Source organism: Falco naumanni, chromosome 1 (genome assembly GCF_017639655.2).
Source record: "Falco naumanni isolate bFalNau1 chromosome 1, bFalNau1.pat, whole genome shotgun sequence".
NCBI classification, from domain to species: Eukaryota; Metazoa; Chordata; class Aves; order Falconiformes; family Falconidae; genus Falco; species Falco naumanni.
In genome coordinates this window covers 13,657,929-13,685,927 of record NC_054054.1, presented here as the reverse complement: position 1 = coordinate 13,685,927, position 27,999 = coordinate 13,657,929, and the positions used below count along the sequence as shown (strand labels likewise).

Genomic DNA, 27,999 nt, shown 5'->3' with positions numbered 1-27,999 from the left:
AAAAGAATTAAAAACCTGGACTTGAAAATCCATTAAGCTGTGCCTCGGGGAAAATGAATAGACTTCTGATATTTGAAAGTAGATTCCTATGTATAGAAAATAAACCAGTCTCATTTTTAAACAAAATCTAGAATCTTGGAGAGTTCTTTCAGAGGGGAAGAAGGAATGGGAAAGAGTAGATTATATTGTATTACAAATATTTTTTTTATTTAAAAAATATAAATAACATTTTTCTTTTAATTACCAAGATTCTTGATTACCCTTGCAGTGTCCATCTTCATGAAGTGTGGCCAAATTTGTAACAGTTTTTGTTAATTTGTATTTTTCCAAATTACTTTTTCACTTTTGGTGAGGGACTCCAATAATTTTTCTGCCCACTCTTGTTGAAGTAGGATCTTGGTCCCAGTGACCTGGAGTGTTGCCATTGCCTTGTGCAGAATTACTTTACACAAGTTGGTTAAACAGAACTGTAACAACTTATAGGGCATCATTAGTCACTTGATAATCCATTAGCTGTGACAAAAAGTCATGTGGGTTTGGATCTGTAGACTCTACTCTTCTCCCCACCACGTGGGGAAGACCTTGATAGTAAAACATGCATAGCCAGTGGGAAGGGAATGTGACCATCTTCAAACTCTTGCCTATCATGGCAGGGGTAAAAATGCCAAAAATGGCAAATAACTGATCATTAAAAATGTTGATTGAAGGGGTGGGAGGAAGGTGGGGAGAAAAATTTGTGCTGAGGTGCTGCTTTAGGCAAAGTAAAATTTTATTTGAAAACAGCTTGAGGTATTTAATTGACATAAAATGAGACATTCAGTTTGACTTTCAGTCACAATACCCTTTTTCTTCAAACACAAATATACTTCAAGAATTGAAAAAGAATTGTATCAAGAAGAAAGCCAACACCTTCAATCCCCCAAATGTTGCGAGCTTCAGCTAGAAGTCCTGCAGTCCTGATGACTAGATCTGTCCCTCAAAATCCCATGTTTTCAAAGAGCTTTGTGTTTTGTTAAATTATTTAAACCATCACCAAATGTCTGGTTTCATTCTCTAACCTTTTGCTTGTATGCAAAAGCTTTGTTTTGTCAGACATCCTGCTGGGCTGACTAAGGAAGGAATTGTTTCAGCCTGTTTAAAGGTGATCTATCAAAAGGCTGAAAATAAATATTAATACAGTCCTGCTTGGAACATTTGTACCCGCCTTAATACTGTGTGCTTTAAAGACTTCATCTGTTTCTGCAGCAAGTCTTCGTGATTGTCAGAGTTTGCTCTGATGGTAAACTATTGCGAAGGTTCACAGTTCAGTGGCTCAAGAAAGTTACAGTAAGCGTCCAAAGGTGCCTGCAAGCTGGAGTGGCAAAGTTTATATAGATATGGGCCAGATGGCGTTCTGATGTTTTTATATATACATGGAAGAAACAGATAGTCCTCTAGGCAAATATAAAATTCTCAGTTAGCTGAGTAGCGCTGTCTGTCCCTGTCGAGAAAAGAACTTAGCCAGATATTCTTCCCCATTCACGAAAGAACATTTATTTAGGTTTAGGAAGGTGAGATGCAGAATGTAAAACAATTATTGCTAGGATGGACAACTTTTATTATTGAGTTGATTCACATTATATAGAAAAGTTTGTATTTTTCTGTGCTCTACTTGGCACGTTGAGCCACTGGAAGCTGTCCCTTCTGAAAAACTGGCTTTGAGCTCAGTAATAAACTGAGCTCTGGAAAACACCAGGTAGCCAAAAACTAAAAAACCTTTATGGACCATGGTGTTTTACTCGAAGCTTCCATTTCACCAGCTCTAGGAGACAACAATCATGACTTCTAAAGCTTTTCAGAGTTCTTTTAATTTCCCCACGAGTTAAAATAGAAATGCAGCGTATTGGATGAATGCCAGGCTTTTGTGCAACTGTGGCGGTTCTACTAAAGAAGATACAGGCTATTGTGCTAAAATAGTGTTGCTGTGGTATTGGAGAGATTCTTTACATTGTGTTAATATAGATTAGTAATAACATGCAACACAGACAAAATGTGTCAGGCTTTATTAACACTGATAGCAAGATAAAGCCTACTATTGTTTAGGTGACAAAAGTAAAGGAGGCCATGTGTTGAATTTAGCAAACTCTATCCATTACTTAGTAAAAGCAGCAGGTATAAGGTCTCCAGTGTGTGCCTCTTCATTCTTCTTGATGGGTATTCAGAAAGGCAGCTAAATTGGCACTACTTTGAGACGGTCTTGTGATGTTTGATCTCTTACTCTAAACAACCGAGTCTCTGCTTAAACCCAATTTAATATTGACCTTTTCCATGACCTGGATTGTGCAACGTTTTGTATTCTCTATGAATAAATAAAGGCAGTTTAACACACTGAAGATAAAACCAGCTTGTAGTGCTTTAATCGGCCACATCCATATCAAATATATGCTTTGAAAACAATTTAAAAAAAGAGAAGGCTAAACTCTTTAAACTTGCAAACTACCTTTATCTTTTAGGGAGGTAAGAAGGTATATTTAGGTATATATTTCCTTTAATAGTAAACTTAAAATTCTGCCTTGGTTTACTTAACAAGAAAATAATACAAGAAGTATCCCATGTCTTATGTCTGTTATGCTACATAGTCACAATTTTTGAAATGGCTGTTTCAAAACAGCCAGTAAGGTGAATAGTAAGGTTAAACAGCTGCCTGTGGAAGATCTCTCTCAGCTGCCGATAAGACGAAAAATATATAGATATGACACTATTTACTTAATTCAAGAGGTATTTATTTTGTTTTTTAAAAGAAAAAAAAAAACCAACCAACCTTACATTAAGTGGTAGGCAGGTGCATAATATTATTTATGTAATTGGACAGTAGATATTACCGGGATTTGCAGTGGAAATTGGTAATGACTTTTTTTTCCCAGCTGCTAACATTAAAAGTCAAATTGCAAAGATTGAGCACTAAGTCAGACTAGAGGGTTTAAGTACTAAATATACATGTCCACAAAAGCAGGCCAAAAAAGGCTATTTCAAAAATATATGCATTTCTTTCTGTATTTAGAACCTACTTTGTACTTCAGTAACACTGAGTATCAAGTGGATGAAAGCGCTGGTTACGTGGAGATTCATGTCTGGAGGACTGGAACAGATCTGTCCAAAGCAGCTTCTGTCATGGTGCGTTCCAGAAAAACAGAACCAGTGTCAGCAGAGGGTGAGTTACTCATAAAAATATCACTCGGGTTGCTTTAGAGTATGTGAGCATGAAAATGTGATAGCTGGCATTCACTCTTATTTACCTTCAGTGTAAATATGGGGTGGAAAAGTGAAGTAAAAGACATCAGATGTGGATTTATCAGGTAGAAAACATAACATTTGTGTACCAGTTGTGTGTGGCAAGGAACTCTGCTAAGCTCACTGACTTTCTGATGGAGACTGCAGAATGGATGTGGATAAAACGATCGTTAATTTACTTGCACCTTAACTGATGGCAAACATTGGGGGAACAGCTGGAGTGAAAGGGAGAGTATTGTCTTATAGCACTGTGTTTCATGGGATAAAACTGAATTTACAGCATAAATCTGCAGTTGCCCTGAAATGATATTATCACTGCATTAGCTGAGGAAGTTTTATTTATCTATGAGAGCTGGTGTATCTGTGGAGAGAAATTCTGGAAGGCACGGGCAGTGTGACCTCCAAGGATTTTCTCTGTCCAACACTGACCCAAAATACCCAAAATATGGTGACTGTCTTTGTAAAAACCCTTTTTTTGTTTCTCAGTCCCAACAAAAAATAATTTTCCCTATCAGCTTTTGGGAATACTGGCCAAAATTTTGGCTGTCCAAAATTTTGCAGTTGCTTAAATACATTGCTTGACTTACTAGGTTAAATTACTTAAGTTACTAGGCTAAATTAATTTTAAGGAGAAGTTATAGCTGCTCGGTGCCAAGAAAATCAGTTGCATTAACAAGAATTTCTATGTTCAGCCCAACAGATTGATGACACACTGGCAAGAGATAGATAAGGCTTCAGAAATTTTCATATTAATCAAGCTGAAAGCAAAACTGTCTTTTTTTTTAATTTTTTAAAATTTGATATATGATCAAATTTGCTACCAAAATAAAAGAATTACAGCAACTAGTAATGCAGCATGTGTGATTGAAGGGGCAGTTAATGAACTTATAATGTACATATAGGAAAATAGTATTTGACTACAGTTACTGAAGAACAGGCAAGTGGTTAGCAAAATAGACAGTGTACGTGATGATTACATGGAGACTCACTCTACAGGTAAAGAAATATGACTGGGTCCTACAGGATCTTCTGTGTTGTGTACAAAGTAGCAAACTAAAATGTTGCATTTCTAATTTTGTATTTATAGGTTTTTTTAAAAAATCGTTTCTTTTAAAGCCTAGTTATGATTTTTTGACAAAATACGATTTTCACTAAATCTTTTCCTGATTTCAAGTATTTATAGATTTTTGCACACACTAAAATATTAAGATGGTTGCATGTGAAATGCTTGTGCACACAATATTTGATTAAGGAAAGAACAAAACCTGTGCAAGAATTGTGGCTATTCATAATGCACAGAGCCCACCAGGGAGGTCAGCTTTTACGCAGAGAAGCCAGAGGCTACAAAATGATGTGGAACAAAAAAAGGCACAGTTACTTTTAGGTAAATTTCAACATACTGTGACTAAGAAGGGAAAGAATTGCTGTCATTACAAGCAACAAGTAAAACATTTAAGCGGGGATAGGGAGGAACACCGGTTAAAAAGAGTGCAAAATGATGGAGACAGAATCTCAGTGAAACAATGGGACATAAGCAAAGGAAGAAGTCATTATACATCTTTCAGTTTAGATTTAAAAGTCTCCTCCACAAACAAAAAAAGCCATTGTAGGTGTTTTCACCTGCATTCAAGCTGCCTGCTCCTTTCCATTGATGAGATCATGGTAACAGCACTATTTGCAAGTTCAGTGAGCTAGCCTAGTAGTGCAAGATGCTTTTTCTTAAGGTACAGCTGGAACTAATCTTAGACACACATCTGCTCCTTTAAAGGTAAATAGCTAAGTAAAATCTCATGTATGCAGTCCAGAGTTGAGCAAAAGGATTTTATTGCTGTGGACATCAGATCTGTTGGATGTTGTTGAGGCTGTAGCCTGTTACTCTGCAGTTTAAGGGTTCTTAAACAAGTTTTAATTTTGCTGATGGCATAAAGAGCAAAATGATGATATGGATATGTATTTGTGTGTGTTGCACTATATGTTCACTGTTCCCAAATTTATTTGCACGTGACAAAAATCTAAATTAAATTTTCTCCAGGACAGCAGTAGAAACTGCTGCAAACACACCTCACAAATGTACACATAGTAGCAACTGACCATACAAGTCTTGTTGTTTCCCAAACAGCTGGAGTTGATTACGTGGGCATCAGCCGTAACCTGGATTTTACACCTGGAGTCAACATGCAAGTGTTACGAGTGATCATCCTTGATGATTTGGGCCAGCCTATTCTGGAAGGTCTGGAGAAGTTTGTACTAGTTCTATGCATGCCAACAAATGCAGTGCTGGGAGACCCTAGAAGAACTACTGTCTTTATCAATGACACCGTCACTGACTGTAAGTGTAAAGGGGGTGGGGGAGAGTTTTTTCAAAGGTTTTTCCTTTTAGTGTTTTAAGTGCACTTAGAAGGTGGAAGAGCTCTCTTGGCAGTAGCATAAATAGCTGTGTGTGTAAGTGCTGTGATGTATCGTTTACCCCAGCTACACTATAAAGATTAACAGCTGTGTGCTACACCTGGAGTTGGAACATAGGGCTATAGTGCAGCTTCTTTGGCGTGTCTTCCTTCTCATGATGTACTTGAAGATACTGTTTTGGACAACTAAACGTAATAGTGGGACTGTGCCATGAGCTAAAAGTGCATTTGTTTATGCCTGGTGCATTAAGGCTACAAAATATTCATTTTGAAGGTAGATAAGCCAAAGGAATTAAACTTTCTTTTCCCTAGTAATTATCTGAACACCAAAAATCATAGAGAGCGAAGTTTTTTCAAGTTATTATGCAAGTATTGATGCTCATGCTATTGCATGAAGCTGTAATTGTACTGTATTCTAGAGCAGCTTTAAGCGGGGGAAAAACCAAGGTAGGTGTAAAACTTCTAAAAAAGTAAACAGCAGCCAACACAGCGCCATTTAGAGGTTCTCCAGCACTTGGTAAATAAACCAAGCTGACTCTCAGCAGCCTCAGGTTTCTGCAGATTTGTGGCACTTCAAAGACTTAAAGAAGCTATATTGTTTTAGAAAGCTCATTCTCAAATAGAACTCTGAAGTGCAGTTACAGTTTCACTGTGAAATACTCATTGAAGTCAGCAAGAAGGATGATACTGACTTCAGTGGAGGAGGAATTGTGGTTGTCACCGCTTTTCTGCCCTTGTGGTATCATGCACCTACTTCCTCTCTGCATTAAAGGTAAAAGAGACTGCTTTATAGAAAATAATTCCACAGCTCAGAGATCGCTTAAATGCTGTTTTTTAAAAAAAACCACAAAGTCCTAGCTACTGTAAGAAGACTGGTGACAGAATTAGTACTAAGTTTGCAATTAGTTGCTGTAGACCAGGAAAGTGTTTGAATTCATATACATTCAAAATCTATGTTTAAAAAGCACGTGTAAATCTGAACCTCCTTCAGTTCATTGTAAAAGGTTAGCAAATAAAATGCTAAATTAAAGAAAAAGGCTACTTTTTTGTTCTGTTTTGTTTTTAAATTGAACGTGGTTAATATTTTCTGCCCGTGTATGAGGGTCCTTTTCAACTTGCGTTACATGTTCTGTTGTCAGTACCTAAAGTCCAGTTCAAAGAACCAATGTACATGGTAAATGAAAAAGATGAAGAGCTGGTGGCCCTCATTTATCGAAGCGGTGACGTTAACCATAAATCCACAGTGCGTTGCTATACTCGTCAGGGTTCTGCCCAGGTTACGATGGACTACAAGGAGAGGCCAAATACAGATGATTCTGTAGTGGTGTTTCTCCCAGGTAATTTTCCCATTGGAGTTTGAAAATAATGTGTTACTTTTGTCTAATGAGTAATCTGATAATAAAATAAGAGCTAGACCTCAGGGACATGCTGGGAGTTGCTATGCTAGTTGAGCTTCTGTGGATGAAGAAGGCAGCACAGGACTATTTACAAATAGTTTTATAACTGTGACAGCCACACTTTCAAAGGTTTTTATGGCCAAATTTAAACAATAAAGAATTATTAATAAAGAATATTGAACATCCTCTGCTATACTTTTGAGCCTAGCACTTTTTCATGAGAATATGCAGGAATAATACTGATACAGTGCCTTCAGCAGAAGCCAATTGGAGCAGCAGATTCTTCCCCATACAACACCCTGCTGAATGCTGCACAAGATGCTGCTTAGTTCCCATCACAATGGGAGTGTCATGGGATTTTTCCTTAGCAGAGATTGACTCAAATACAACAACAAAAAAAATGAAGTGTGCCAGTCCACGCTAGTCTCTGCTTCCATGTCCTTGAGACTTTTCTATGGCAAGCCTGAAAAAGTTTGGGATGTGGGTTTTGTTTCATTTTTATCCTGGTCTTTTGTGTTCCGATGATGATAAGGTCTTGGTTTTGCTTGATACCTTTCTGCAGGAGAAACTGAGAAGCCCTGTGTGGTAACTCTGGAGGATGATGTAATTTATGAGGAGGAGGAGGAATTCAGATTGGTGCTTGGAACACCAAAAAATAATTCTACTTTTGGTGCTTCCATTGGGGATCAGAAAGAGACAATGATCAAGATTCAAGATGAAGATGACAGTGAGTTTTATGTTAATTGTTGATTACATATGTAGCTGCAAATGGGAAAATGGGACTAATTCCATTCAGTGTTTGGGCCAACAGTTTCCAAAGTACCCAACCAAGTTTTTAAAAATCCTGTCAAGTATTTTATTTTTATGTTTTGAATTTGCACCTTTTTATTCTATTCTGAATGCATCACTGGCTCTGCCTTTTGTGAGATAATGGGGAGAGAAATTGAGAAATTCACTTGTTTATTTCCATTCCATTTATTGCTGTATATGTGTTGCTTTGATAAGAGTATCATAAATTTGACTAAGTTGAAAGAACCATAGATGCCTTGGGTCAAATTCACAAAACCTTCAGGAATGTAATAGGGACTTTTATGTACAGATTGTACAGGTTATGCATCTGAAGATGTCAAATGACATGTAAAAACAAAAGAAAAAGCCCACAACAAACAAAAAAACCATAACATAATTGATAGTGCTGTAAAATGGACTCCTTGTAAGTCGTAGAGTCATTTAAGAAAATCAGATTTATCCCATACCTTTCCCAATGCATTAGAATAAATAACTCGGAAAAGTCACTGCTTTCTTCAAAAGCTAAACATGTTTTATGCCTAAATATTCCATTCAGACTCTACTAAAGCAAATACCAGGGGATCAGGTATTCTTCTTTTAATAATAGCTACAAAATTCTATCTGAATTCCAGTTTCCAAAGTATTTCACTTTGATCATTCCATGTAGCAATCAATAAATCAAATATATTCATAACCAGACAATCACTTTGAATTTTCAGGTTTGTTAGTTATGACATTCTCATTCCTTTTGGATTACCCACTCTCAGAGAAGTTATTTGCACTTGGTCTAGTTGATATTAGAAAATTATTATTTATTTTTTTTAACGTTGAGGTTCTTTTCTCATCTAGAACCAGTTATTACATTCTCTGAAATAAAATACAGCATTCAGGAGCCTGAGGAACCTGGAGAAATTGCACTAGTAAGAATCCATGTTCTACGCCTCGGTGATTGCTCCAAAGTATCTGTTGTCAGAGTGCACACAAAGGATGGCTCAGTCACCTCAGAAGAAGGCTACAATCCAATGTCAGAAGGTAAGGGCTTCACTGGGTGTGGGGATGGGAAAGATTAGTTTGGAAAGTGCCTTCCCACAAATGAATACTGGGCAGGAAGCTGAATTCTTGCTTTGATATCCAAATGGCAAATACCGTGCTTTAGACTAAGAGTTCCTGCTTTATTTTGTGTGTTTTGGAATAGGAGATTTGAGTATTGCCTATCTCCAAGCTAACTGTGGGACCTGTAAGGGACTGAACTGGATGCGAGATCCTGTTTGGTCTGGGCTACTTTGAATTTCCTAACCTGGAGTGCAAACTCAGGATTTCTTCGTAAGAATCAGAGTTCACACATAGCTGAGGTTGTTACCTACCCATCATGTGTTTGAGAAGAATTTGGTTCTTGAGCTTTGCCCTCAGGTCCCCTGAGGTGGCAAGAGGGCTGGGATATTCTTATGATAGACAGCTTAAGATGATACAGGAATATACTCAGATTCCTGGTTCTGCTATTTTAAGGCAATTATCTAGATTTATTCTGCGTTCATCATCCAGTGGTATGGAAGAGAGATCTGCTTAAGCACTTACAGTAAGGAGCTGCCAGTGGTGGGATGCTTTTCATAGAAAACCCCACCCCTAGGAGCTGGCACCCAGGTCCCCTGTCTCCCAGGAAAGAGTTCAAACCTCAGGCTTACAGACCCATCTTCTCTTCCTGTGACCTATTGCGTTTCAATTTGTTTTCATGGTAGTGACATGGTTCGGATGGAGTGTCACCCTCACAGGAACAATGTATAAGCCTGGTGCTTACGCAGGCTCCCTTGGGGAGTAACTTTTCTACAGTGTCTTCTGCAGGGGGGGAGATATGACCTTGAATACAATTAAAATAAACAAACAAACAAGGTCTCTCATTTCTTGAGTATTCTTGCTATTAACTGGGCTGGTGTCAGAAAAATGGGTACCACTTCCTCCTGGCTTTTAGCAAGAAATAACAATCGCCAGTTGATTTCTGGAGGAAGGACCACAGATGCCTGTTTCTAATAGACCATTCTTGTCTTGGGATTTCATATAGATGAACATGTCTCCTAAAGACCTAGCGCCAAGAATGTTGACTTTTCAGCTCAAAGTGCAGGTGTTTTGGATGCTGCTTAAATATGCACTGCAAATGGAGCCTGAGGCAGTATCAGTACTGGTATAATAATATATTTGGGACCATTCCTTGGCATGCAGACACATTCTGCTGAACTTTCTTTGTCACTGAAAGCAGGACCTCTGCGTGCAAACTGCGTCCCTGGTCCACACTAATTCAGAAACTTGTCCAGCAATTATTTGGAAGAAAACTAGTTGGCCAGGCACAAAATTGTGTCAGGGTGTTATGTTTTGATGTTATTTTAAGTCTTCCATCAAGTTATCAATATCAACTTGTATTCATTTTTTCTGTCCAGCAAAAGTGGGTTACTTTTACTTCATCATTGTGCTGAGGAACAGATACTAACACCTCAGTCCACTACTCCATTTTACTTAGGGCAGAACCACGTTATTGCAACAGAGTATGTTACTTGATCACAACTGAAAAAGAAAACAATGTTTGGGTCTTGATTTTGCATTAATTTGTTGGGGGTTTTTTTGATCAGATCTTGAATTCAAAGAAGGAGAAACTGAGCATTTTGTTGAAATGGAGATTCTATATGAGAAATGGAGATTCTATATGATGGCATACGAGAAGTGAGAGAAGCATTTACTGTCCACCTGAAAGCTGATGAGAACATGGTAGCAGAGACACAGGTAACCACTGCTGACAACAAAATCTGCCATTTGCAATGATTTTTTTTTTGTTTGCATAAACATTAAAAACCCACGTACTCACAGCATGCATGACAGCCTGTTGGTGACACGCTCCTGTGGTCAGTTTGGTGCATACCTGTCTAAATCCTGGTATAAATTAGCTGTAAATCCACACACTTTGAACAAAGTTTAGAAGTCTCGAATTACAGCTTTTATGTGTGACCCACTACCTGCTTCACAGAGAGTTTGGCAGTGGAGAGCTCTCTTGTTCTTCCCAAGTTATTGGTGTACCTCTTAGGAAAGTATAGTGCACTGACTGGCTTGTAGAAACCTGCTCTGACTTTTCCTATTATAGATGGTGAAAAGTATCAAAACATTTAAAAATATAGAAAAAGAAAGCAAGCAGCTGTGACTGACAGTTTTTATTTGTGTTGATTGTGTCTCCGGCTGCTACCCAACCCAGTACAATGGAGAGACTGCGTCAGTCCCTCTCTAAAACATGTGTGGAGAGATGTAGCAGCTGCAGCCATGCTGTGATGCTCTGACGGGTGCTCTGCATGACTTCATGGGCTCACGTACAGCTCAGTGAGGCCTTCTCGCCCGTTCCTGTGGTAGGAGGTCTGTGGGCAGGGAGGCAGGCATGAGTGGGGACAGATGGGCATAGGTTCCTTTCCCATTTCTTCTATATTTTGGTAAGGCAGAGGAGAGCGCAGCAAGTGTTAGAGCTGCTACAGTTCTGAAAAGCACCGCCTGCCATTCTGGGCTGTATTTAACATCTGATTTGACTTAAACACTAGCAGCTTCTTACTTCAATACTATATACAGTAAATCACTACATGCAGAGAAACTATGGCCCTGGGATCCATTACATCATGTATATTATACCTTGATAAAGTTGTTGGCCCCTATTTTAAAAACAGAAGCTCCAAAGTTAACGCACAGTCTTCATACTTAAGTTGGTAAAAGCCTGAACTGGCTGTCAAGTGAGATCAGATTGTTGTGTAGGCTGAAGCTAGTACATGGTCTCTGGAATTAATTTAGGAGCGTTTGAAGGTTTGGGTTTGTATTTTATGTTTGTGGCAAGGTTTTGGGGGAGGTAGATGAGTCAGGAGTGAAGCTGAGCATGGGAAAATCAAAAGGAAACGTGGTGATTTAATGTTTGTCTTTTGTTTCTTGCTACCCAAATCTACTTTATTTGGCAAAAAATTAAATTAATTTTCCCTGAGTTGAGTGTGTTTTGTCCATTGGAGTAATTGGTAAACCATCTCCCTGTTTTTAGCTGGACCCATGAGCTTTCTCATCCTATTTTCTCCTCCTGCCATGCTGAATATTGGGGAGTGAGTGAGCAACTGGGTGTGTGTTGGACTGTTTGCCAAGACTAACTTCTTTGGTGTTTAAGGAAAAATTGGAATATTTTAATTTCCCTTTTTATAGTGTTTGGGGAATTAATTCTTCCTTCATGTTCAGCTAGTTGCTGGTGAACAGGTTTTAAGTGGAAAACCTGTAAAACCCATAGAAGTAAATCTTCCTTAATACAAGTCACCATTTTATCAGAGAACCCCGGGTAAAACCAGAATGAGTTTGGTGGCAGAAATTAAGTTGCAGGCACTACTTCTCCTTCTCCCTCCATTCCTCATTTTCAGCAGTATATATAAGGTTTTCTTTCTCTCAACTCAGATGAGTAAAGCCATTGTGTACATTGAAGAAATGGACAGCGTTGCAGATGTGACATTTCCAGCTGTGCCTCAGGTTGTCTCACTTCTGATGTATGACAATACTGCTAAAAGCAAAGAGAATCCACACCCTCCAGCTGGCTATCCTGTTGTAAGTATCCTGGCTTGCTTCAGCATGCTTTTGTCCAGCTTACTCATTCCATGCTCCGGAGCATGTAAGAAAATTGAAAGAGTATTCAATTCTGGAAAGTGACAACTAAAAGCAGCAGGCTGTTGTCTTTCTGCTGTCTTAACTCAGGAGGAGAGCTTCCAAGAGAGGGTTACTAATGCCCCTAACCTGTGACAGCTGTTTCTGCAGTGAGTGTTTCTTGCTGAGTTAAATAGGTCTCTTGTACTGGCTGTGCTGTCAAACTAATTAACCAGTTCCAGGGGATGATTTGGACACATAGAAGTAAGGCCAGAAACCCAGAGATTTCTAAACCCAAACTGAGCATGCAGGAAGGCGCAGAGGAGCGAAGTGCTGCCCAAACAAGGGCAGTGGCTGCTGGGCCATACGGAGCTTTCCAGAAGCAGTTTGCATTCTGGCTTTGTGAGCAGAGCTGTGCCATGAGCAGCTGAGCAGCAGATTTTACCAAAGTTGACTGAACAGCCTTTGGGATCAGCCATCTGTCCCATCTGCAGGAGGCTGCTCTCCCAGACAGAGCTGGCAGAGGGACATGGACTTGTGTGCCTGCTGCTTCTGTGTGAAGTCAGGTGTTTTAAACTGTTGATCAAGGGTGATTATTTTTTTTTGGGGGGGGGTGGGGCAGAGGGAAGATGAATGTTGCAGTTGCAAAAGGCACACATGCATCTTCATTCCTGCTTGACTCCATTGTGAGGAAGCAGCAACAGACTGCTGGGAATGGTGCAGTTGTAATTTGGCAGCTCTTCGCCAGGGATGTATGAATTCAGGCCACTTATTTCATGTTTCTAACAGTTTCTAATTTATTAAGAGTGGTTGCAGACTGGGATTTTTCAAGCTAGCATGTCTAAATTTGGGAGAACTTACTATGTTGTCAAATAATAGTTCAGGTTTTTGAGTTAGTACTAGCAGTTTCCAGGTTTGTGGGATTAGAGGTGACATGTGAATCATAACAGCAACTCACAACTGTCTGAGGTTTGGTTTTATGTTTGTTTGTTCTTGTTTTCAATTTTAAAAGCCCCATGGCATTCATTCATATCCCCTCAATTAATAGGAATCATGCAGTGTGCCTGCATGAAGGTCTTACTTTGCTGATGCAGCGTTAGTAATAAGCACAATACTGCTAGAATAATGCTTAATAGTTTGCTTGCCTGGAGCAGGTGTAAGAATAGATAACCTCCTTTATTTTGTCTAAATGCCAACCCACAGGCATGCAATCCCAAGTATTCAGACTACTACAAAACCGGATCCATCTGCACCACAGAAAACATCAATGACACTCTGTACCGCTGGCTTGTCAGTGCTCCAAGTGGGAGTGATGGTGTCACCAGCCCGATGAGGGAAGTGGACTCCAACACCTTTTTTACCAGCACCAAATCCATCTCCCTGGACTCTATATACTTCCAAGCAGGCTCCAGGCTTCAGTGTGCAGCTCGAGCTGTGAACGTCAATGGCAATGCAGGTCTGGAGCTGCTAAGTGCAATTTATACAGTAAACAGAGAGGAAGGTAAGTTTTTCATGATGGGAATTAGGTAGCCTTTCTTGGAAAAGTGTTTGCAGCTGATGGGGGTCTGCTATGGAGTGTTTTGGTTTAGGGCATTAGTGCTTGTATGTTAGTTAGTTCTTTTTCATACCAGTACGGGACTGTTGCTAGTGAAAAGCAAAAACATCTTGTAATTATCTCATCAGGTCTGGTATTTCGTGACTTTGCTTCCATCGTAGGTCATCACGTAGGTCATCGTACGTGATTGGTGGGTGTATGGGTGATAATGATTTCTTATACCTAATTTGTCTAATCACTAGAGCAGAATATGACTTCCCCAGTCTTGGGTCCTTTGCTTGTCTCGATACGCATATCTCGGATACGCCTCTATTTCCATGTGGTTTTAGTTTAAACAACACAGCTACTGATGCTGAGGGTGTATTGTAGGTGTACTGAATCTGATATTGTCTAAAGACCTGCATACTTCAGACAGTTAAAATAGAGGTGCTGGAAAAGTGTAGGGGCATGAAGCCCTTGAGGAAATTCAGATATTGCAGCACTGCATGCGTGATTCTGCTGAGAACTTACGCTCTGCCTCAGAAGGCAGGGAGACATCCTAATTCTGGGTTTAGCCCACATCCCTCAGGTTTCTTAACTGTGATCCATACCTGGATGTGTACATCTAATCTCTTGCTTTTTCCCAGAAATTCATTTGAGGAAAATGCATCTTCTTGCTCAGTCAGTGACTAGAACAGTTACTTGGAAGTTACTTTAAAGTCCTATTCTGCCCAAATTAAAGCAGGAGCCTGACTCCACTGCATTTTGGGATTCACAGGGCCAAAATATTGGGTGCTAGGGGGTGAGTCTTCTCTGTCTCTTTAGACTAAAATGTTTTCATTGTAGTCAGCTTAGTGACTATGCAAGTGGGTCATGCTGTGCTGCTTCAGCGCTGGTTTGTGCAGTTCATTCCTTCTGCTACATCTCTGCAACGCAGAGCCCTTTACCTCCATCTCTTCCAGCCACAGTGCAAACCCCCTGAGTAGGATTGAACTATGTGGGAAGAATTGAAAAGGTTTTGTGTTACCAGGGTATTAGTGACGGTCCTGTTGTAAGTGGCAGTGGCCTGTCCTCAAGAGAAGACAAGGCTTGTGCAGAGAGGAAGTATTTTTTGTTAAGATCACAAGCTGGGGAAGGAAGGGAAACTTTTGGGCATGTAATCTGGTCTGAAATCCATCAAGGTGTTAGGCAGTTAAGTTCGTGCTCAGTGGCTGAAAAGTAGCTCCCTTGAGGCTTTCCATCGTTAGCAAGTTAGGCAGTGGCTTGTGAAGTTTTCAAGGTTCCCTGAGGCTCCCAAGTGTTAGATTTATAGGTCTAAGTGTCCATTATGCACCATAGCTCCTCTGCGGATTTGCTGTGATGCTCCCAAAGTGCCAGATTTTTGTCTAATTTAATCAGAAATGATCTTTGCCTCAGTCATACACAGAAAAAGAAGCTGAAATACCTTTCCAGTGTAAGTGATGGACCCTGCAGAACAGCACAAGCTGCCCCTGTGTAGTTTAGTCTGCAAGATGCTGGCTCCCCTCAGGCAACCTGCTTTTTGTGGCAAGAGCTCAGGTGTGATTGTGAACCACCCTGCCCTTCACTTCAGTAAGTGATGGCTGTCAAGGTGAAGGCTGATATAAAATTGCCATCTCCCAGTTTCTAGGGAGGAAGAACAAATCCTTATTATGAAGAGTTCGGGTTCCTCAGCCACTGCTGGGCATCGAAGGGTTTCCATACCACTGCCCTCGCCTGTCTGGAGAAGGACCTCTTTTCCCTAGGGATTAGACCAGGCAGCCTGAGCAGAGCTGTGAGGAACTCCCTAATGAGCATCTCGGTATTTCTGCATTTTTCTGACCTGTTGCTAGGTAGGGCCGTGTCGTTCCTGAACCAGGTCACCGCGTGCCTGTAAAGCTCTATGGACAGACATCTCCAAGCTGCTTAACACAGATAAAACATCTCACAAACCTTTCTCCTTTGCTCAGGTCTTTGCCAGCCTCGCATCCCAGGAACAGTAGGAGCAGAACCTTTCTCAGCTAAAATTCGCTACATGGGTCCAGACGATCCTGACTATCCCAATCTGATCCAACTAACAGTCACAATGCCCCATACAGATGGTAAGCATCAAGCGGTGAGGGTTAATTGGACTGCTGCTTTGGACTTTTCTTCTCCCACAGGTTTGTCTCCACAGTTTGCTGCATTGTGGCAGAACCACGAATAATCCATGTTTAATGAACAACTTGCCAATTGTAAGGTTAATGTATGGATGAAACATTGGGTGCCCCTAGCTCCTCTGTTTCCAGACTCCAAGTCTAAAAATATGCTCACAGGCAGTTAATGAATACTTCATTTGCTCTTTTTCATTCGGGATGTTAATGGGTCATGTGACATTTATGTTTTAGGAATGCTGCCAGTTATCTCCACGCGCCCTTTATCCAACTTTGAGCTAACACTTAGCCCAGACGGCACTCGTGTGGGACACCACAAGTGCTCCAACCTACTGGACTATAATGAGATCCAGACCAAACATGGGTTTATTACAGAGGAAATTAAGATCCCCAAAGTGATTGGAGAAACATCACCTTACCAGTACAGCAGTGCACTGTGGTCTGCCAAAACCTTGCGTTTCTACCAGAACCTCAACCTTGAGGCTTGCCTTTGGGAGTTCAACAGTTACTATGACATGTCTGAGCTGCTGATGGACTGCAGTGGCTCCGTTGGCACAGATGGGCAGGTATGTGGCACTGAAGTGCCTTCCTCTCTCAACACGAGGCTTTGGAAGCACAAGTCCAACGGAAAGTTACTAAGGATTGCATGAGAAAGGTTTTAGTCACTATGCAAGCAGTTTGATACGTGTTCCCTTCGCACAAACATTTTTAGAAGTACAGATTTGTTCCTTTGTACTGTATTTCTGTGTGCAACCATGGTTCATCTTCCTGTTAACTGAGCACAGCTTACTGCATTGCTGTTGCTCCTAGTCTGGATTTTAGAAACTGCAGTTTTGACTCAGAAGAGCTTTTCCGAACTGTGTACATGCTTGTGCTGTCACCCAAAGCCCATGTAGCAGCATAGTCAAAGAAGAGGCTACAACTCCATTGCCTTGTAGAAATAAACCATATGCATGTGGTATGTTATTGACCCTGGAAGTATTTTCTAAGGCTACAGAAAAAAATGCTTTTACCAAACAAAACCCAACCAAACCCAAACCACACTTCTAATTAGAAGCTCTAATGTAGGCTGACAGTGTTCAGGCTTCAGACAGAGCTGTCAAGTAGGTGAGTTTTTCTAAAGAGAAGCTTGGTTGATAAGGAACAAACAAAAGTTTACCCAAAATATGATTTTTCCATATAATTTGCCTGAGTAAAACAGGCTATTGTTCCAGGTCTTTGATACATATTACATCAACATCAGTCACAGAGCAGGCATGGTGGCTCCCCTGTGCAGTGTCCGACAGCACATTGTGTTTCCTTGGAAAATAACCCAACACACAAGTGCCCTACAGCAATTTCACTTCAATTAGAGGACATTCCAGGGGGCTGTAGACCCTGTGTGCTGGCTCTGCCTTGAATCAGCCTTGGTTCAGCAGCTTGATGCTTTCCCATTCCATAGGTGCTCAGTGGCCAAAGAAGATTTATTTACTAATTATTTGCTTAGCCACCCATTCTGGTTGCTTGCTTGGTAGAGAGAGACTTCCATAACTCAGAATTGTAAATTGCAGTGTTTCAGGGTGCCATAATCTATAGAGTTCAATCTGTTTTAAAGGGAGGTGTTACTTACAGAACTTATTTCTAAATTGGTGGGTTTTTTTCTGAATGCCTAAGGAATCTGTGGTTCTGATCTGAAACTTCCATTTAGACCTCCTTCAGTTTCTGTGGAGTTTGTTTTGAAGGTTTGTTTTCGTTATTTTTATTCCAAAGTAAAACAAAATCTTAGATGGTCCTTTTTTTTGAAGCGGTATGAACCCTGTAATGTTAAATTGGCAAAAATTTGGGGACATTATGAATTGAGGTGTTTGCAGCACCTGAAATAATAGTGATGCCAGTAACAGATAAAAAAATGTTCCTGTGCAGATGGTTTTGCTCCGGTTTAAAGAGTGCAATTCATGAGAATGCAAGGTTGGCAAAGTAATTTTTTTCAGGTTGCATACAGTAACCTGGTACCGCAATATTTTTCAGGTCTTAAATCTGGTGCAGTCGTATGTGACTCTGCGGGTTCCTCTCTCTGTCTCCTACGTCTTCCACTCCCCTGCTGCCGTTGGTGGCTGGCAACATTTTGATCTGCAGTCTGAACTGAGACTCACCTTCGTGTACGACACAGCTATCCTGTGGAAAGATGGGATAGGCAGCCCTCCTGAATCAGAGCTCCAAGGTGAGCTGTTTCAGACGACATCATTTCTAAACTCCATCCTGTTCTGATGATGGGAGATGTGGTTGGTAACTTGATGCTTTTTAGTGCTGAGAATCTCAAAAGCAGTAACAGCATGCTGACTCCCTCGGTTAAAACACCCACCCAAAGGACAATTAGGTTTGGTGTTTAGTGCTGTATGTTATTAAACTAGATGTTTTGAACCTTCCCTCAATTGCATGCTGGTTTTAATCTATAAAAAATGAGATGAATTAATGCACGGACCAACCCTGAAGCAGATGTTCTTATGGAGAGATAAGACTCCAGTGCTGAATTGGTGCACAGTTACAGGGCAATGGAAGCACTTACATATCCCTGTGCTGGAGAAGTGCCTGCAAAAGGGACCTTACGGGAGTGAGCAGCCTTGGTGTCTGTGTGACAAAAAGTCCCAGACCCTTTCTCCTGCCTGTACTCTGTTTTATCATCATATGTGGATAGACTTCAGTTGAGTCTTAGTCTTACGTAAGCAAAAGGGAGAAACAAAACCTGCCTTAATGGATCGAACCATTAGCAGGTATGTGTGTGTACATTTCTTCTGCAGTTGGTGGGTTTGGAGGTCTCTCTCAGAACAATAAATGTGACAGGGTTTAGTATCTGTGAGGAAGCAGATCTCCAGATGCAAACAAATACATGAAGAGCCTTCCTTTAAAAACGCGCTTGGGCAATGTCGGTGGGTAAAATCATTGGCATTTTCCTCCCTAGGCTCCCTCTATCCCACAAGTATGCGGATCAATGACGAAGGGCGACTAGTGGTGAACTTCCGAACAGAGATTCGTTTCCGGGGCCAGCTGGTGATGTCCCACCCAGGTGCATAGCCAGCCTGTCCATCTGTGCTAGCCAGAGTACCTGTAGTGCTGTCTACGTGGCAGAGGAGAAGGACACCCCAGAAAAGGGTCTGTCTCGGTGTAGAAGGGGAATAAGTAACTGAGGCATTTCCTTTTCTGGGGTGTAAGTTAATTTCTTTCTGTTCTCTTGCTGCTTTGCTTTTGTGTGCTGATTTTATACTGTACCAGGCATTGTTAGTTATGGCAAATTATAATTCACCTTCTATTCTTTCAGGAACATCTCTGGCATCAATGGTGATGTCTGCTGACCACCCTGGCCTCACGTTTACACTCAGTCTGTTACGAAGCAAGCCAACATTCCACCAGCCTGTGCAGCAGTGGAGTTTTATCTCTGACTTTGCTGTGAGTCTGCATTCAGACTTGAATTTAAGGAAGCAAAGGAAATGTCAGTTTTTAACATACTTCCTGTGCGGTCGTCAGCACTGTAAGGTCAGTAAGCGTCAGCTCATTTGGATGCAGTCATGTATTTTCATTACATAACGGACAGCCAGCAATCCCTGGAGCTTGAGTCCAGAGGCCTGAACCAGTGCTCCCGCTAGCACTAGCTGGTACCATTGTTGCGTAGGTCAGTGCTGGAGCTGTGGCATCTCTTGAAGAATCTGCCTTAATGTTACCTTCTTCCAGCATTGCTGGGAAACTGGGAGCCAGGAGTTGCTGCTGCCATTATGAGAAGCTGGATTTTTAGGCGTGTGACAAAGCTGCTTAGCTCTTGTAGAGCTCAGGAGCCAGTGGGAGCTACTGTGGTGACAAAGTCTGCGCTTCAAATATGGCAGAAGAGGCTTGCTTAGGAGCGTCTTGCTTCTGTGAGAGGGACACAGCCCAGTTACTCAGCTCTTGCTGAGCTGGCAGGAAAGGAGCCATTTGCATTCACTAAAAGTATGAGCAAAATCAACTTCTAGTCAGAGAGATTTAGTAGGTTAGGTCTGGACACAGGCATGTTTGATTCTCACCACTATGGGAAGGTCAGCTCTTCAGAGGCCTGATAGCAGGTGTACTGTATTAACCTTTGACAGAGAAGTAGAGGAGAGACAGCATGTGTCAGCGCCGTGCCTGTGCTGCTGAGGAGTGCCGACAGTGCTGGTGCCCATGGTTCGTGCATGAGGTAAAGCACCACAGTCATAAACAGCAACGTCCACGTTTGCAAAAGTGTTTAGGATGCTGCTGGGAATTCAGCTTCACCTCGGGGGCAATGTGAGCTGAAAAAGTGATTGTTCATAGGCTGTGGAGAAATGCTCATTTCTCTAATCTTCTCACAGGTACGAGATTACTCAGGTACTTACACTGTGAAATTCATCCCCTGCACTGCTGCACCCGGCCAGCAATATGCCCTCCCTGTCATCTGCAACCCACGGGACCCAATTGCGTTTGATATGGACATCAGGTTCCAACAGGTACACCCTTTTACATGGGACTTGCATGTTTTTCCATAAAGCCTCATGGCCAAGACCAGCTAAAAGCCAATTTAAGCTCAAAAGGTGTTTTGTAACCAGCAAGAGATGTTCTGGCATAGGCTATCCAGTACCAGGTGCCAAGAGAACATCACAGAGTTATTTCAGATGGCTTCAGGAGTTTTACAGGGCTTGTAGGTTGCTCTAGATCTCATCTTTTCAGGTGAGATAAAATCAAACTAAACTAATTTTTTTCCAGTAATTAGAATCTTGGTTTTCCATTTATTATTTATTTACCTCTTAGTCCAGCCTATTCCTCAGTTCTAAGTGAGATTATTTTCAGAGTTAACTGAGGCTGCTTTGTAAAACTGAGATTCAATGCACTAGAATTGTTTCAGTTTTCTCAAGCAGTGCGAAACACTTCATTTGGAGTTAGTGTGGCTTTGTGACAATTTTCCTGTACCTATTAAAGGAAAAAAAAAAAAAAAAAAAAAAGAAAAAAGGCAGTGTGCTAAGTAGCAGTAACTTACTATTGTGGACTGTCACAAGGGCCAGATTTTTTGTTGCAGTGAGCTTGAGGAATGACTTAGCATTTGGAGACCAAGGATCTGAGACTTAACTTCTAGTGAACATTTCAAACTTTAAAACCTCTAAATGTGACATTGCATCCTTCAGTCAATACATGAAAAATGACCTTATAAGTACTGGATACCTCAAAGGCCTTGTCAGTGCCAGTCAGAGCCGTTCAGCCCTTTTGACCATTGGAGATGTTCTTTAACTTTCTGCTTCGTTACCCAGTTGTGTGGCATTTCTGGCAAGTGTGCAGACACCTGTATCACTTACATGCATGTCTCAGTCGTGTTTGCTAAATCAATCAGTGTTGAGCTGAAATGTTACTTTAAAGATACTGCTTCAGCAATAGACTTCGTGCTGCAACTCAGAACATGAGTTACACAGGAAAAGGAAAATGATGAGGTGTGGATAACTGGCTAGCTGAAAAGGGTCACATAGACATAGTCCAGCTGGCTGGACAAAAATGCACATCGCTCTCAGCTTATCTGAAGTAAAGCAAAAATACACTATCCATGGCTGTTCTTGTTACACAATAACAGGAAGATTTTGGTGGGAAAAGAATGTTGCAGGTGGGAACAGATAACTACAGAAGAGAAACTAGGGGCGGGCTTGGTATTTAGGCAACTAACCAATAATGAGCTTAGCTTTTGTAATATGTATGAGCTAATTAAAACAAGGCATAAAAGGTGACTGTAAGGGACAATAAACGAAGTCTGCTGATCACTCATATTGAGTGACTGTGTCTTCCCTCCGTCACGACAATGAGGAAGAAAATAACCAGAGTTGTAGTAGCATTTGCGTATGAAGTTAATTTTGTACCTCTGTCCATATAATCACACATATATATCCCTTAGGACTGTTGCCCCTAGATGCTGGGCTTATTGTGGTTAACAAGATTAAACACTGGTGTAAGACAGTTTAGCTCTTTACCTTATTTCTGTGTTGGAGAGCTGTTCCCCTCCTGTTCCCCACTGTCTCTCCCGGGCATTACACCTGTCTCCCAGCACTCTGGAGTGTCAGATGCACAGGGCAGGCACAGATCATCAGCCTGGTGCCAGCTTCCTCCGTCGATACGTGCTGGGCTTCTTGGGCTTCTGCAGCCACGAGGTGTTTGCAGTGGGGAAGGCAGAAAGGGGATGCCTGGGAGCAACTTCTCCTTGCACTACAGGACTGGACTTACTTGCAGGGCAATCCTGGGCTGGCCTTCAGGCACGGCCCATGGTACTTTTCTAGGTGAATTGCAGGCAGCTTCTAGTGTAACACGTACAGTGTAGCCAGGGCCCAGGAGGGGCAGACAAGGGTTCCGATCCTGTGCTTGTTGAATACACGTGTTGTTTAGAGTAGGGGAAATGAGCGGGTGTCGAGCTAGGTTCTGGTCCTGATCTAGTTTTATTGGCCTCTTGCCCACAGCCCTGTTCTCCCAGTAACTTTTGCAAGTGTCACTGGAAAGATACATTGCTGTCCTGTATCTCTTTCCTCAAGTACCTTTTGCTAGTTTACTTACCAACGTTGAAACAAAGCACTACGTTTGTGTATTTTAATGGGTTGTGACAGAAAAGCACAAGGAGAGGTTTATGTAAGTACATGTATAGGAGGGATTCTTATAAAGGCCGTGTACTGCTGAAAGGTTTGATCCACGCATCACTGCTGTGGCAGTGGTGTACCAACGATCATTGTAAAGCTACAACCAAGGCATTTTTTTATCATTTCATATCACTTTTCCCTACAGGTCAGTGACCCAGTGGCAGCAGAGTTCAGTCTAAATACTCAAATGTTTCTGCTGTCCAAAAAGGAGCTTTGGATATCTGATGGATCAATGGGATTTGGAGAAGGAGCTGATGTAGCCTTTACCAAAGGTAAAATGTCAATTGTACATTCAGCATATGGGGAAAGCTAGAACAGGACCGCTTCTAACAAGAGCTGAATATGTATTTTACTAGTTTTATAACCCTTATGTGGTCTACATACTTCCACTGCAGAAAAGTAAAATACAGAGGCACTAAAATATGATGTAATTTAGTGTAATTGAAACATGCTTTGGTTCTGTTTATGGGCTCTGAGAGGAAAAGCCTTCCAAAGGTAGGTGCAGAATTTAAGTGTGTATATCTGCAACTGCAGTTCTGGAAACTCTTGCTCAGTTACTGCATAATCACATATTCCCCTCACTCCGCTTGTTTTGCTTTGAAGCCGCCCACACTAACATTTTGCCCCATTTTGAGGAGGCTAAGTAATTTCAGTTCTTAGGTTATTCTAGTCAGAAATGCAGGAATTGAATACTTGTACACCTGAGGCTCCTTGACTTGGTCATGCAGCTGTTCTCAATTGCAGACTGGATGCACAGTAACTGCACCTGGCACCTTCTTTTGGTTGTTCTTTTTGTGTGTTCAGGGCAGGTGCTCTCACACCATTGTATTCACTCACTGACTGGAGCTGTTACCAGGTTCCAGAGAGACTCCTGGTAATGGCGGTACTGGACCAGAAATAATTTTGTTTCTAATCCATCCCTTATTTGAGTTATCAGTCTAAATCCCAAATGTCCTGTTAAGAACTTTCTTTTGCTTGAGATAATGCTATCAGGTTGGGGAGTTTCTTATATGTGAATATGGGTTGCCCTCTAGTGAAAAGAAGGGAAAAGCTTGCTTAAAAAAAAAAAAGAGCTGCACTGCAGGAACTGAACGTCAGTACAAATCATAACCGAAAATAAAGACTAAAGTCCATACTAAATTAGTAGTAACAGTCATGGAACCTACTGTCTTCTCGTGCAAAGGGAAATACATTTAAAGCTAGGTAATTCCTGTCCTGAGAATTTTTAATAACAATGGTTTGGTAACAACTTGATTTAATAATTTTAAATTGACTGTTATAATGCAAAATGCGTTTATCTGCTTTACCAGGATCTGAAATCTATGGCCGAGTGATGGTGGATCCAGTTCAGAATCTCGGTGACTCCTTCAGCTGCAGCATCGAGAAGGTGTTCCTCTGCACTGGTGCCGACGGGTACGTGCCCAAGTACAGCCCAGACACTCAGGAATACGGATGTCTGGCTGACTCACCCTCCCTCCTGTACAGATTCAAGATCTTGGTATGTAAACAACGAGTTATGGTAGCATGTATTTTTAGATTGCTGATTTCCATGTGAATCTGGAAATACCAAACTTACTTCCTTTAGGATAAAGCTCAACCTGAGACACAAGCAAGAGCCTTTGGAAACCTGGAGTTTCATGCTACACTAGCAGCTGATCATGCAGATGCTTTTCCTCTAGTCAAACAGCCTGGTTCGGATGGTTTCAGCCTGTCATCTGCTCCACTCTTCCAGGTAAGTTGTCTGATAAGTGTATCACAGAAATTCTTTCACATGGAAAAGGTGACGGGTGGAGAACAGAGCATGCAGGTAATCATGGCGACTATGTTGGCAGTGACAGGCTTCAGCAACAGCTTTGCTTTGTTTGCTCTCCCTAACAGTACGGAAACAATGAGAGCGTTGCTCTGTAACACTGAGCTACCCTTCTGCAGCCCTGCTGTTACTGCAGACACATACACCTGGGGCTGGGAGCAGAAGTTGCTGGTTTAGCTTACCACAGAGGCCTTTTTATGCAGAAGAAAACTAAGAAATTAGACTTGATTTTCTTGCAACTGAAAAAAAAAAAAAAAAAGAAAGGTTTGTATATGATATGAAAATAAAAAAAAGAGAAAAAAGACAACTGTGCATCCTGCTTTAAGTCATATTAATTCAAATTCCTCAAGTCTTTTTTTGGTCTCCTAAAGTGGGGTTCTTCTTGCCTAAATTAAGACTAGTGTTTGTCAGGTAAATGCAGTAGCTTTTATGCATTAACTCTAGAAAGAAATAGGCTCTCTTAGAACATTGTTTATCTGACCTACTTCAGCAGGCTGCATTAAGGAAAGATTAATCCTATCTCCAAGAGCCTATTTCTGCCATTGACTTTAATTAGCCATATTTGGCAGCAAACTGGGGACATCTGTCTGGATGAATCTGATGCTTGGTGTTTTTCAGTTTGTAGTGCATGAGGGGGCTGTTCCAGTGCGTTTGTGGTTTGGTTTTTTTTAAGGTGGCAGCTGGCCGAGAATGGTACATCCATACGATTTACACAGTTCAATCGAAAGAAAATGCACAGAGGCACAATGGCGAAAGAAGTCTGGACTATCACCATGTGTTGTCCTCTGCTCAAGGAAGAGTTAGCGCCGCAGCCTTTAAACGCAGCAGAAGAGCCAACCCTGACTCCCCAGTCTTCATGCAAGAAATTGGAGCAGAAAAAAACAGGGGCACGAATATCCAGCATATCGCACTTGACCGTTCTGACAAAGCTGTCATCATCCACAAAGATGTGGTCGCAGCAGGCACGCCGCATCACAGGCCAGTACTGGAAATTGCAAGCGGGGACTCTGGCAACGGTATTGTACCCATTACTGGAGGCTTGACAGGACTGCTGCTTCTGGTCTGCACGGTGGTTCTAACTCTTTTTTTCTTGAAGCAGAGGCAGCAGCCCTCTGCTGGGAAAAGCAAAACGCCAGTCAGCCACTCCAGTGGCAGTACAACACAGCAGCGGTGACAGTTCAGAAGTCTAGCCAAGTTCCGGGGTGCCTGTCTTTTAACATGTCATGTCACCAAAACGCAGGCTCTCAGATCTAGCTCTTGGCTGACTCCTTTGCACAGACGACTGGCTGCTCCAGTTCTAATGCTGGCTCAATTATTTGTAATGAGCAGCTATTTCTGACAGGGCTGGTGTACTAGGGTGAGTGGCATTTATGGAATTCAAACTCCATGAATGACAGTTGGTGCTTTTTTCTCTCTCTTTTTTTTTTTTTTTTAAACCTAGTTTTTCTTTAATGTTTTGAATATGCAGCTGTAAATGTGCCTTATATCCAGCATGGAAGGTTGGTGCTTTTTGATGGTGGTTTTGATGACATGCACAGTATCTAGTTCTTGTGTAACGGGTTTTGGTTTTTTGTTTGTTGTTAGGGGTTTTTTAATTAATAAATGCTGAGGAAGGAAGAAGGTAGTAGTATTAGAATGGAAGCTAAGTAGCAGATGACAGTATTCTTTTAAATGAGTGGTACCAACAGTTTTGTCTCAAATTTTATGAGGACCTCGGACATGGACAGGAGCCTCACACAGGTAAGGCTGTAATTGCAGTTATCTGTAAGGAGAGCATTACATGCGATCAGTAAGACCTATAGTGTAAAGCTACACTAGAAAAACAATATGTTAATGCTTAAATGCTTTCAAACACCTTCAAACACAATCTAATACTTCAGAACAACTTTCCCATATTATACAATATTTGCCTCTCTTCCTCTGCTTGATTATAGCATCAAAATATAGGCAAATACTTGTAAAAGGTAGCTTATTTTGCCAGATGGCACTGGGGGAATGCACTTGTATCACCTAGAGCAAACAGTTTGCTTGATTTTTTTTACTTCTGCTTGAAAAAAATGGATTTTGTGTAACTAAGAGGATGTCATTTGGGAGATTACTGTTTGGTTGCTTTGGCTTTCTTCATATTGGCACTTGAAAACTGCGAGCACAAAGGCAATGCTGCTTAACTATTTAACAAATCTTTTCCTCCTGCTTCCTCTAAAGGTTTTTAATTAAGGCTGGTTATAAAGTTTTGGTGGCATTCAGGTTTTTTGTGTGACTAGGGATGCTTTTAAAGGAAGGCTGCAGCATTTTTGTTGAGGGTACACCATGCCTAAGCAGTTCGGCTGATTTCTTCTAGGGCTGCCATGCCAATTCAGCCTGTGAAGTGCTGCGGAGTGGCTGTTGACTCTGCTGTACATGCAGAGTTCTTCTGACTTTCAAAAAGTACAGTTACTCCACCTGCTTCCAGCTGGTGTCTGCAAATGAGGAAACCTGCAAACAGGAACTCATTTAATGTACTAGTAAGAACTGTACTGCTGTGCATGAAATCTACATGTATGAGGCCTCAGCTTTTTCTTAAGTGCTTAAGCTCCAAAAAGCTGATTTTTCTAGGGCTGCATTTCTCTGCTTACACAGCAATGGTGCCTTTTGATATGCCTTCTTAAATAGGCCAAAACTGAGCATTTGTTCTGTGGGTTTTTCCTAATCAATTCCAAAATTATGCTACATTAGATGATGGCATTGGGAAACACAATTTCACCTCAGTCATTATATGCCAGATACACGAAAAAGGACACACGGTATAGGAAACGTGGCCATGGTACCGTCTCACTGGTCCAGGGAACAGCGGGGATTGCCAGACAGCTCCAGCCTTGCACACCTTCAGCTGGCAGCAGCTCTCCTCACAGGAATCAAGACTGTCTCTGCATTTACCGCAGCTGTTTGAGAGAAGCGAGTTGTTTTACATATTAAGTTTTCTGTTCTGACTTGTTGCTATTTGCAATAAAAATTCTACCATTGTTAGGCCATTCTAATTAAATACAAACCTCAGCACGACTGACTGACTTACCTTTCTTCTGGTTCATTTTCTTCTGGTTAGGCAGAAAAATCTTATCATTTTGTTCCAGTCTGGATGTACGCTGATCATTTCGTTCTTGAGGTAAATACCTGGCCTTTCCACTAACGCCAAAGAATGAAGTATATTTATGCAGTAAAATTAAGTTCAATAAAGGCAAGGTCAGTGCCACAGAATTTCCAGAAATGGGGTATGATGGGTAGTGGTTTGTAACAAGAAAACACAACTAAATAGTTCTATCGATCATATTGGAAAAAGTGTTCACAACGCTCTAAGAGGAAAAAAATTGGGGGATGACTGAATAGGTATTGAAGTGGAAACATTAATGAAA

The 27,999-nt window shown here is 41.2% G+C and overlaps 1 protein-coding gene across 1 annotated transcript in view; it reads left to right on the top strand.

The window, feature by feature from the left end:
* Positions 1–27,957, top strand: part of FREM3 (FRAS1 related extracellular matrix 3) — a 71,323-nt gene extending 43,366 nt beyond the window's left edge. Inside the window, 19 exon segments of the mRNA XM_040582321.1 lie at positions 3,041–3,190; positions 5,390–5,599; positions 6,815–7,012; positions 7,635–7,799; positions 8,711–8,893; positions 10,480–10,535; positions 10,538–10,630; positions 12,308–12,466; positions 13,694–13,991; positions 15,992–16,123; positions 16,409–16,740; positions 18,182–18,374; positions 19,113–19,217; positions 19,470–19,597; positions 20,512–20,646; positions 22,946–23,072; positions 24,111–24,298; positions 24,386–24,532; positions 25,284–27,957. Coding sequence (XP_040438255.1) covers positions 3,041–3,190; positions 5,390–5,599; positions 6,815–7,012; positions 7,635–7,799; positions 8,711–8,893; positions 10,480–10,535; positions 10,538–10,630; positions 12,308–12,466; positions 13,694–13,991; positions 15,992–16,123; positions 16,409–16,740; positions 18,182–18,374; positions 19,113–19,217; positions 19,470–19,597; positions 20,512–20,646; positions 22,946–23,072; positions 24,111–24,298; positions 24,386–24,532; positions 25,284–25,784 — 3,500 coding nt within the window. The 3' untranslated portion in view covers positions 25,785–27,957.
* Positions 27,958–27,999: the final 42 nt, after the last annotated feature.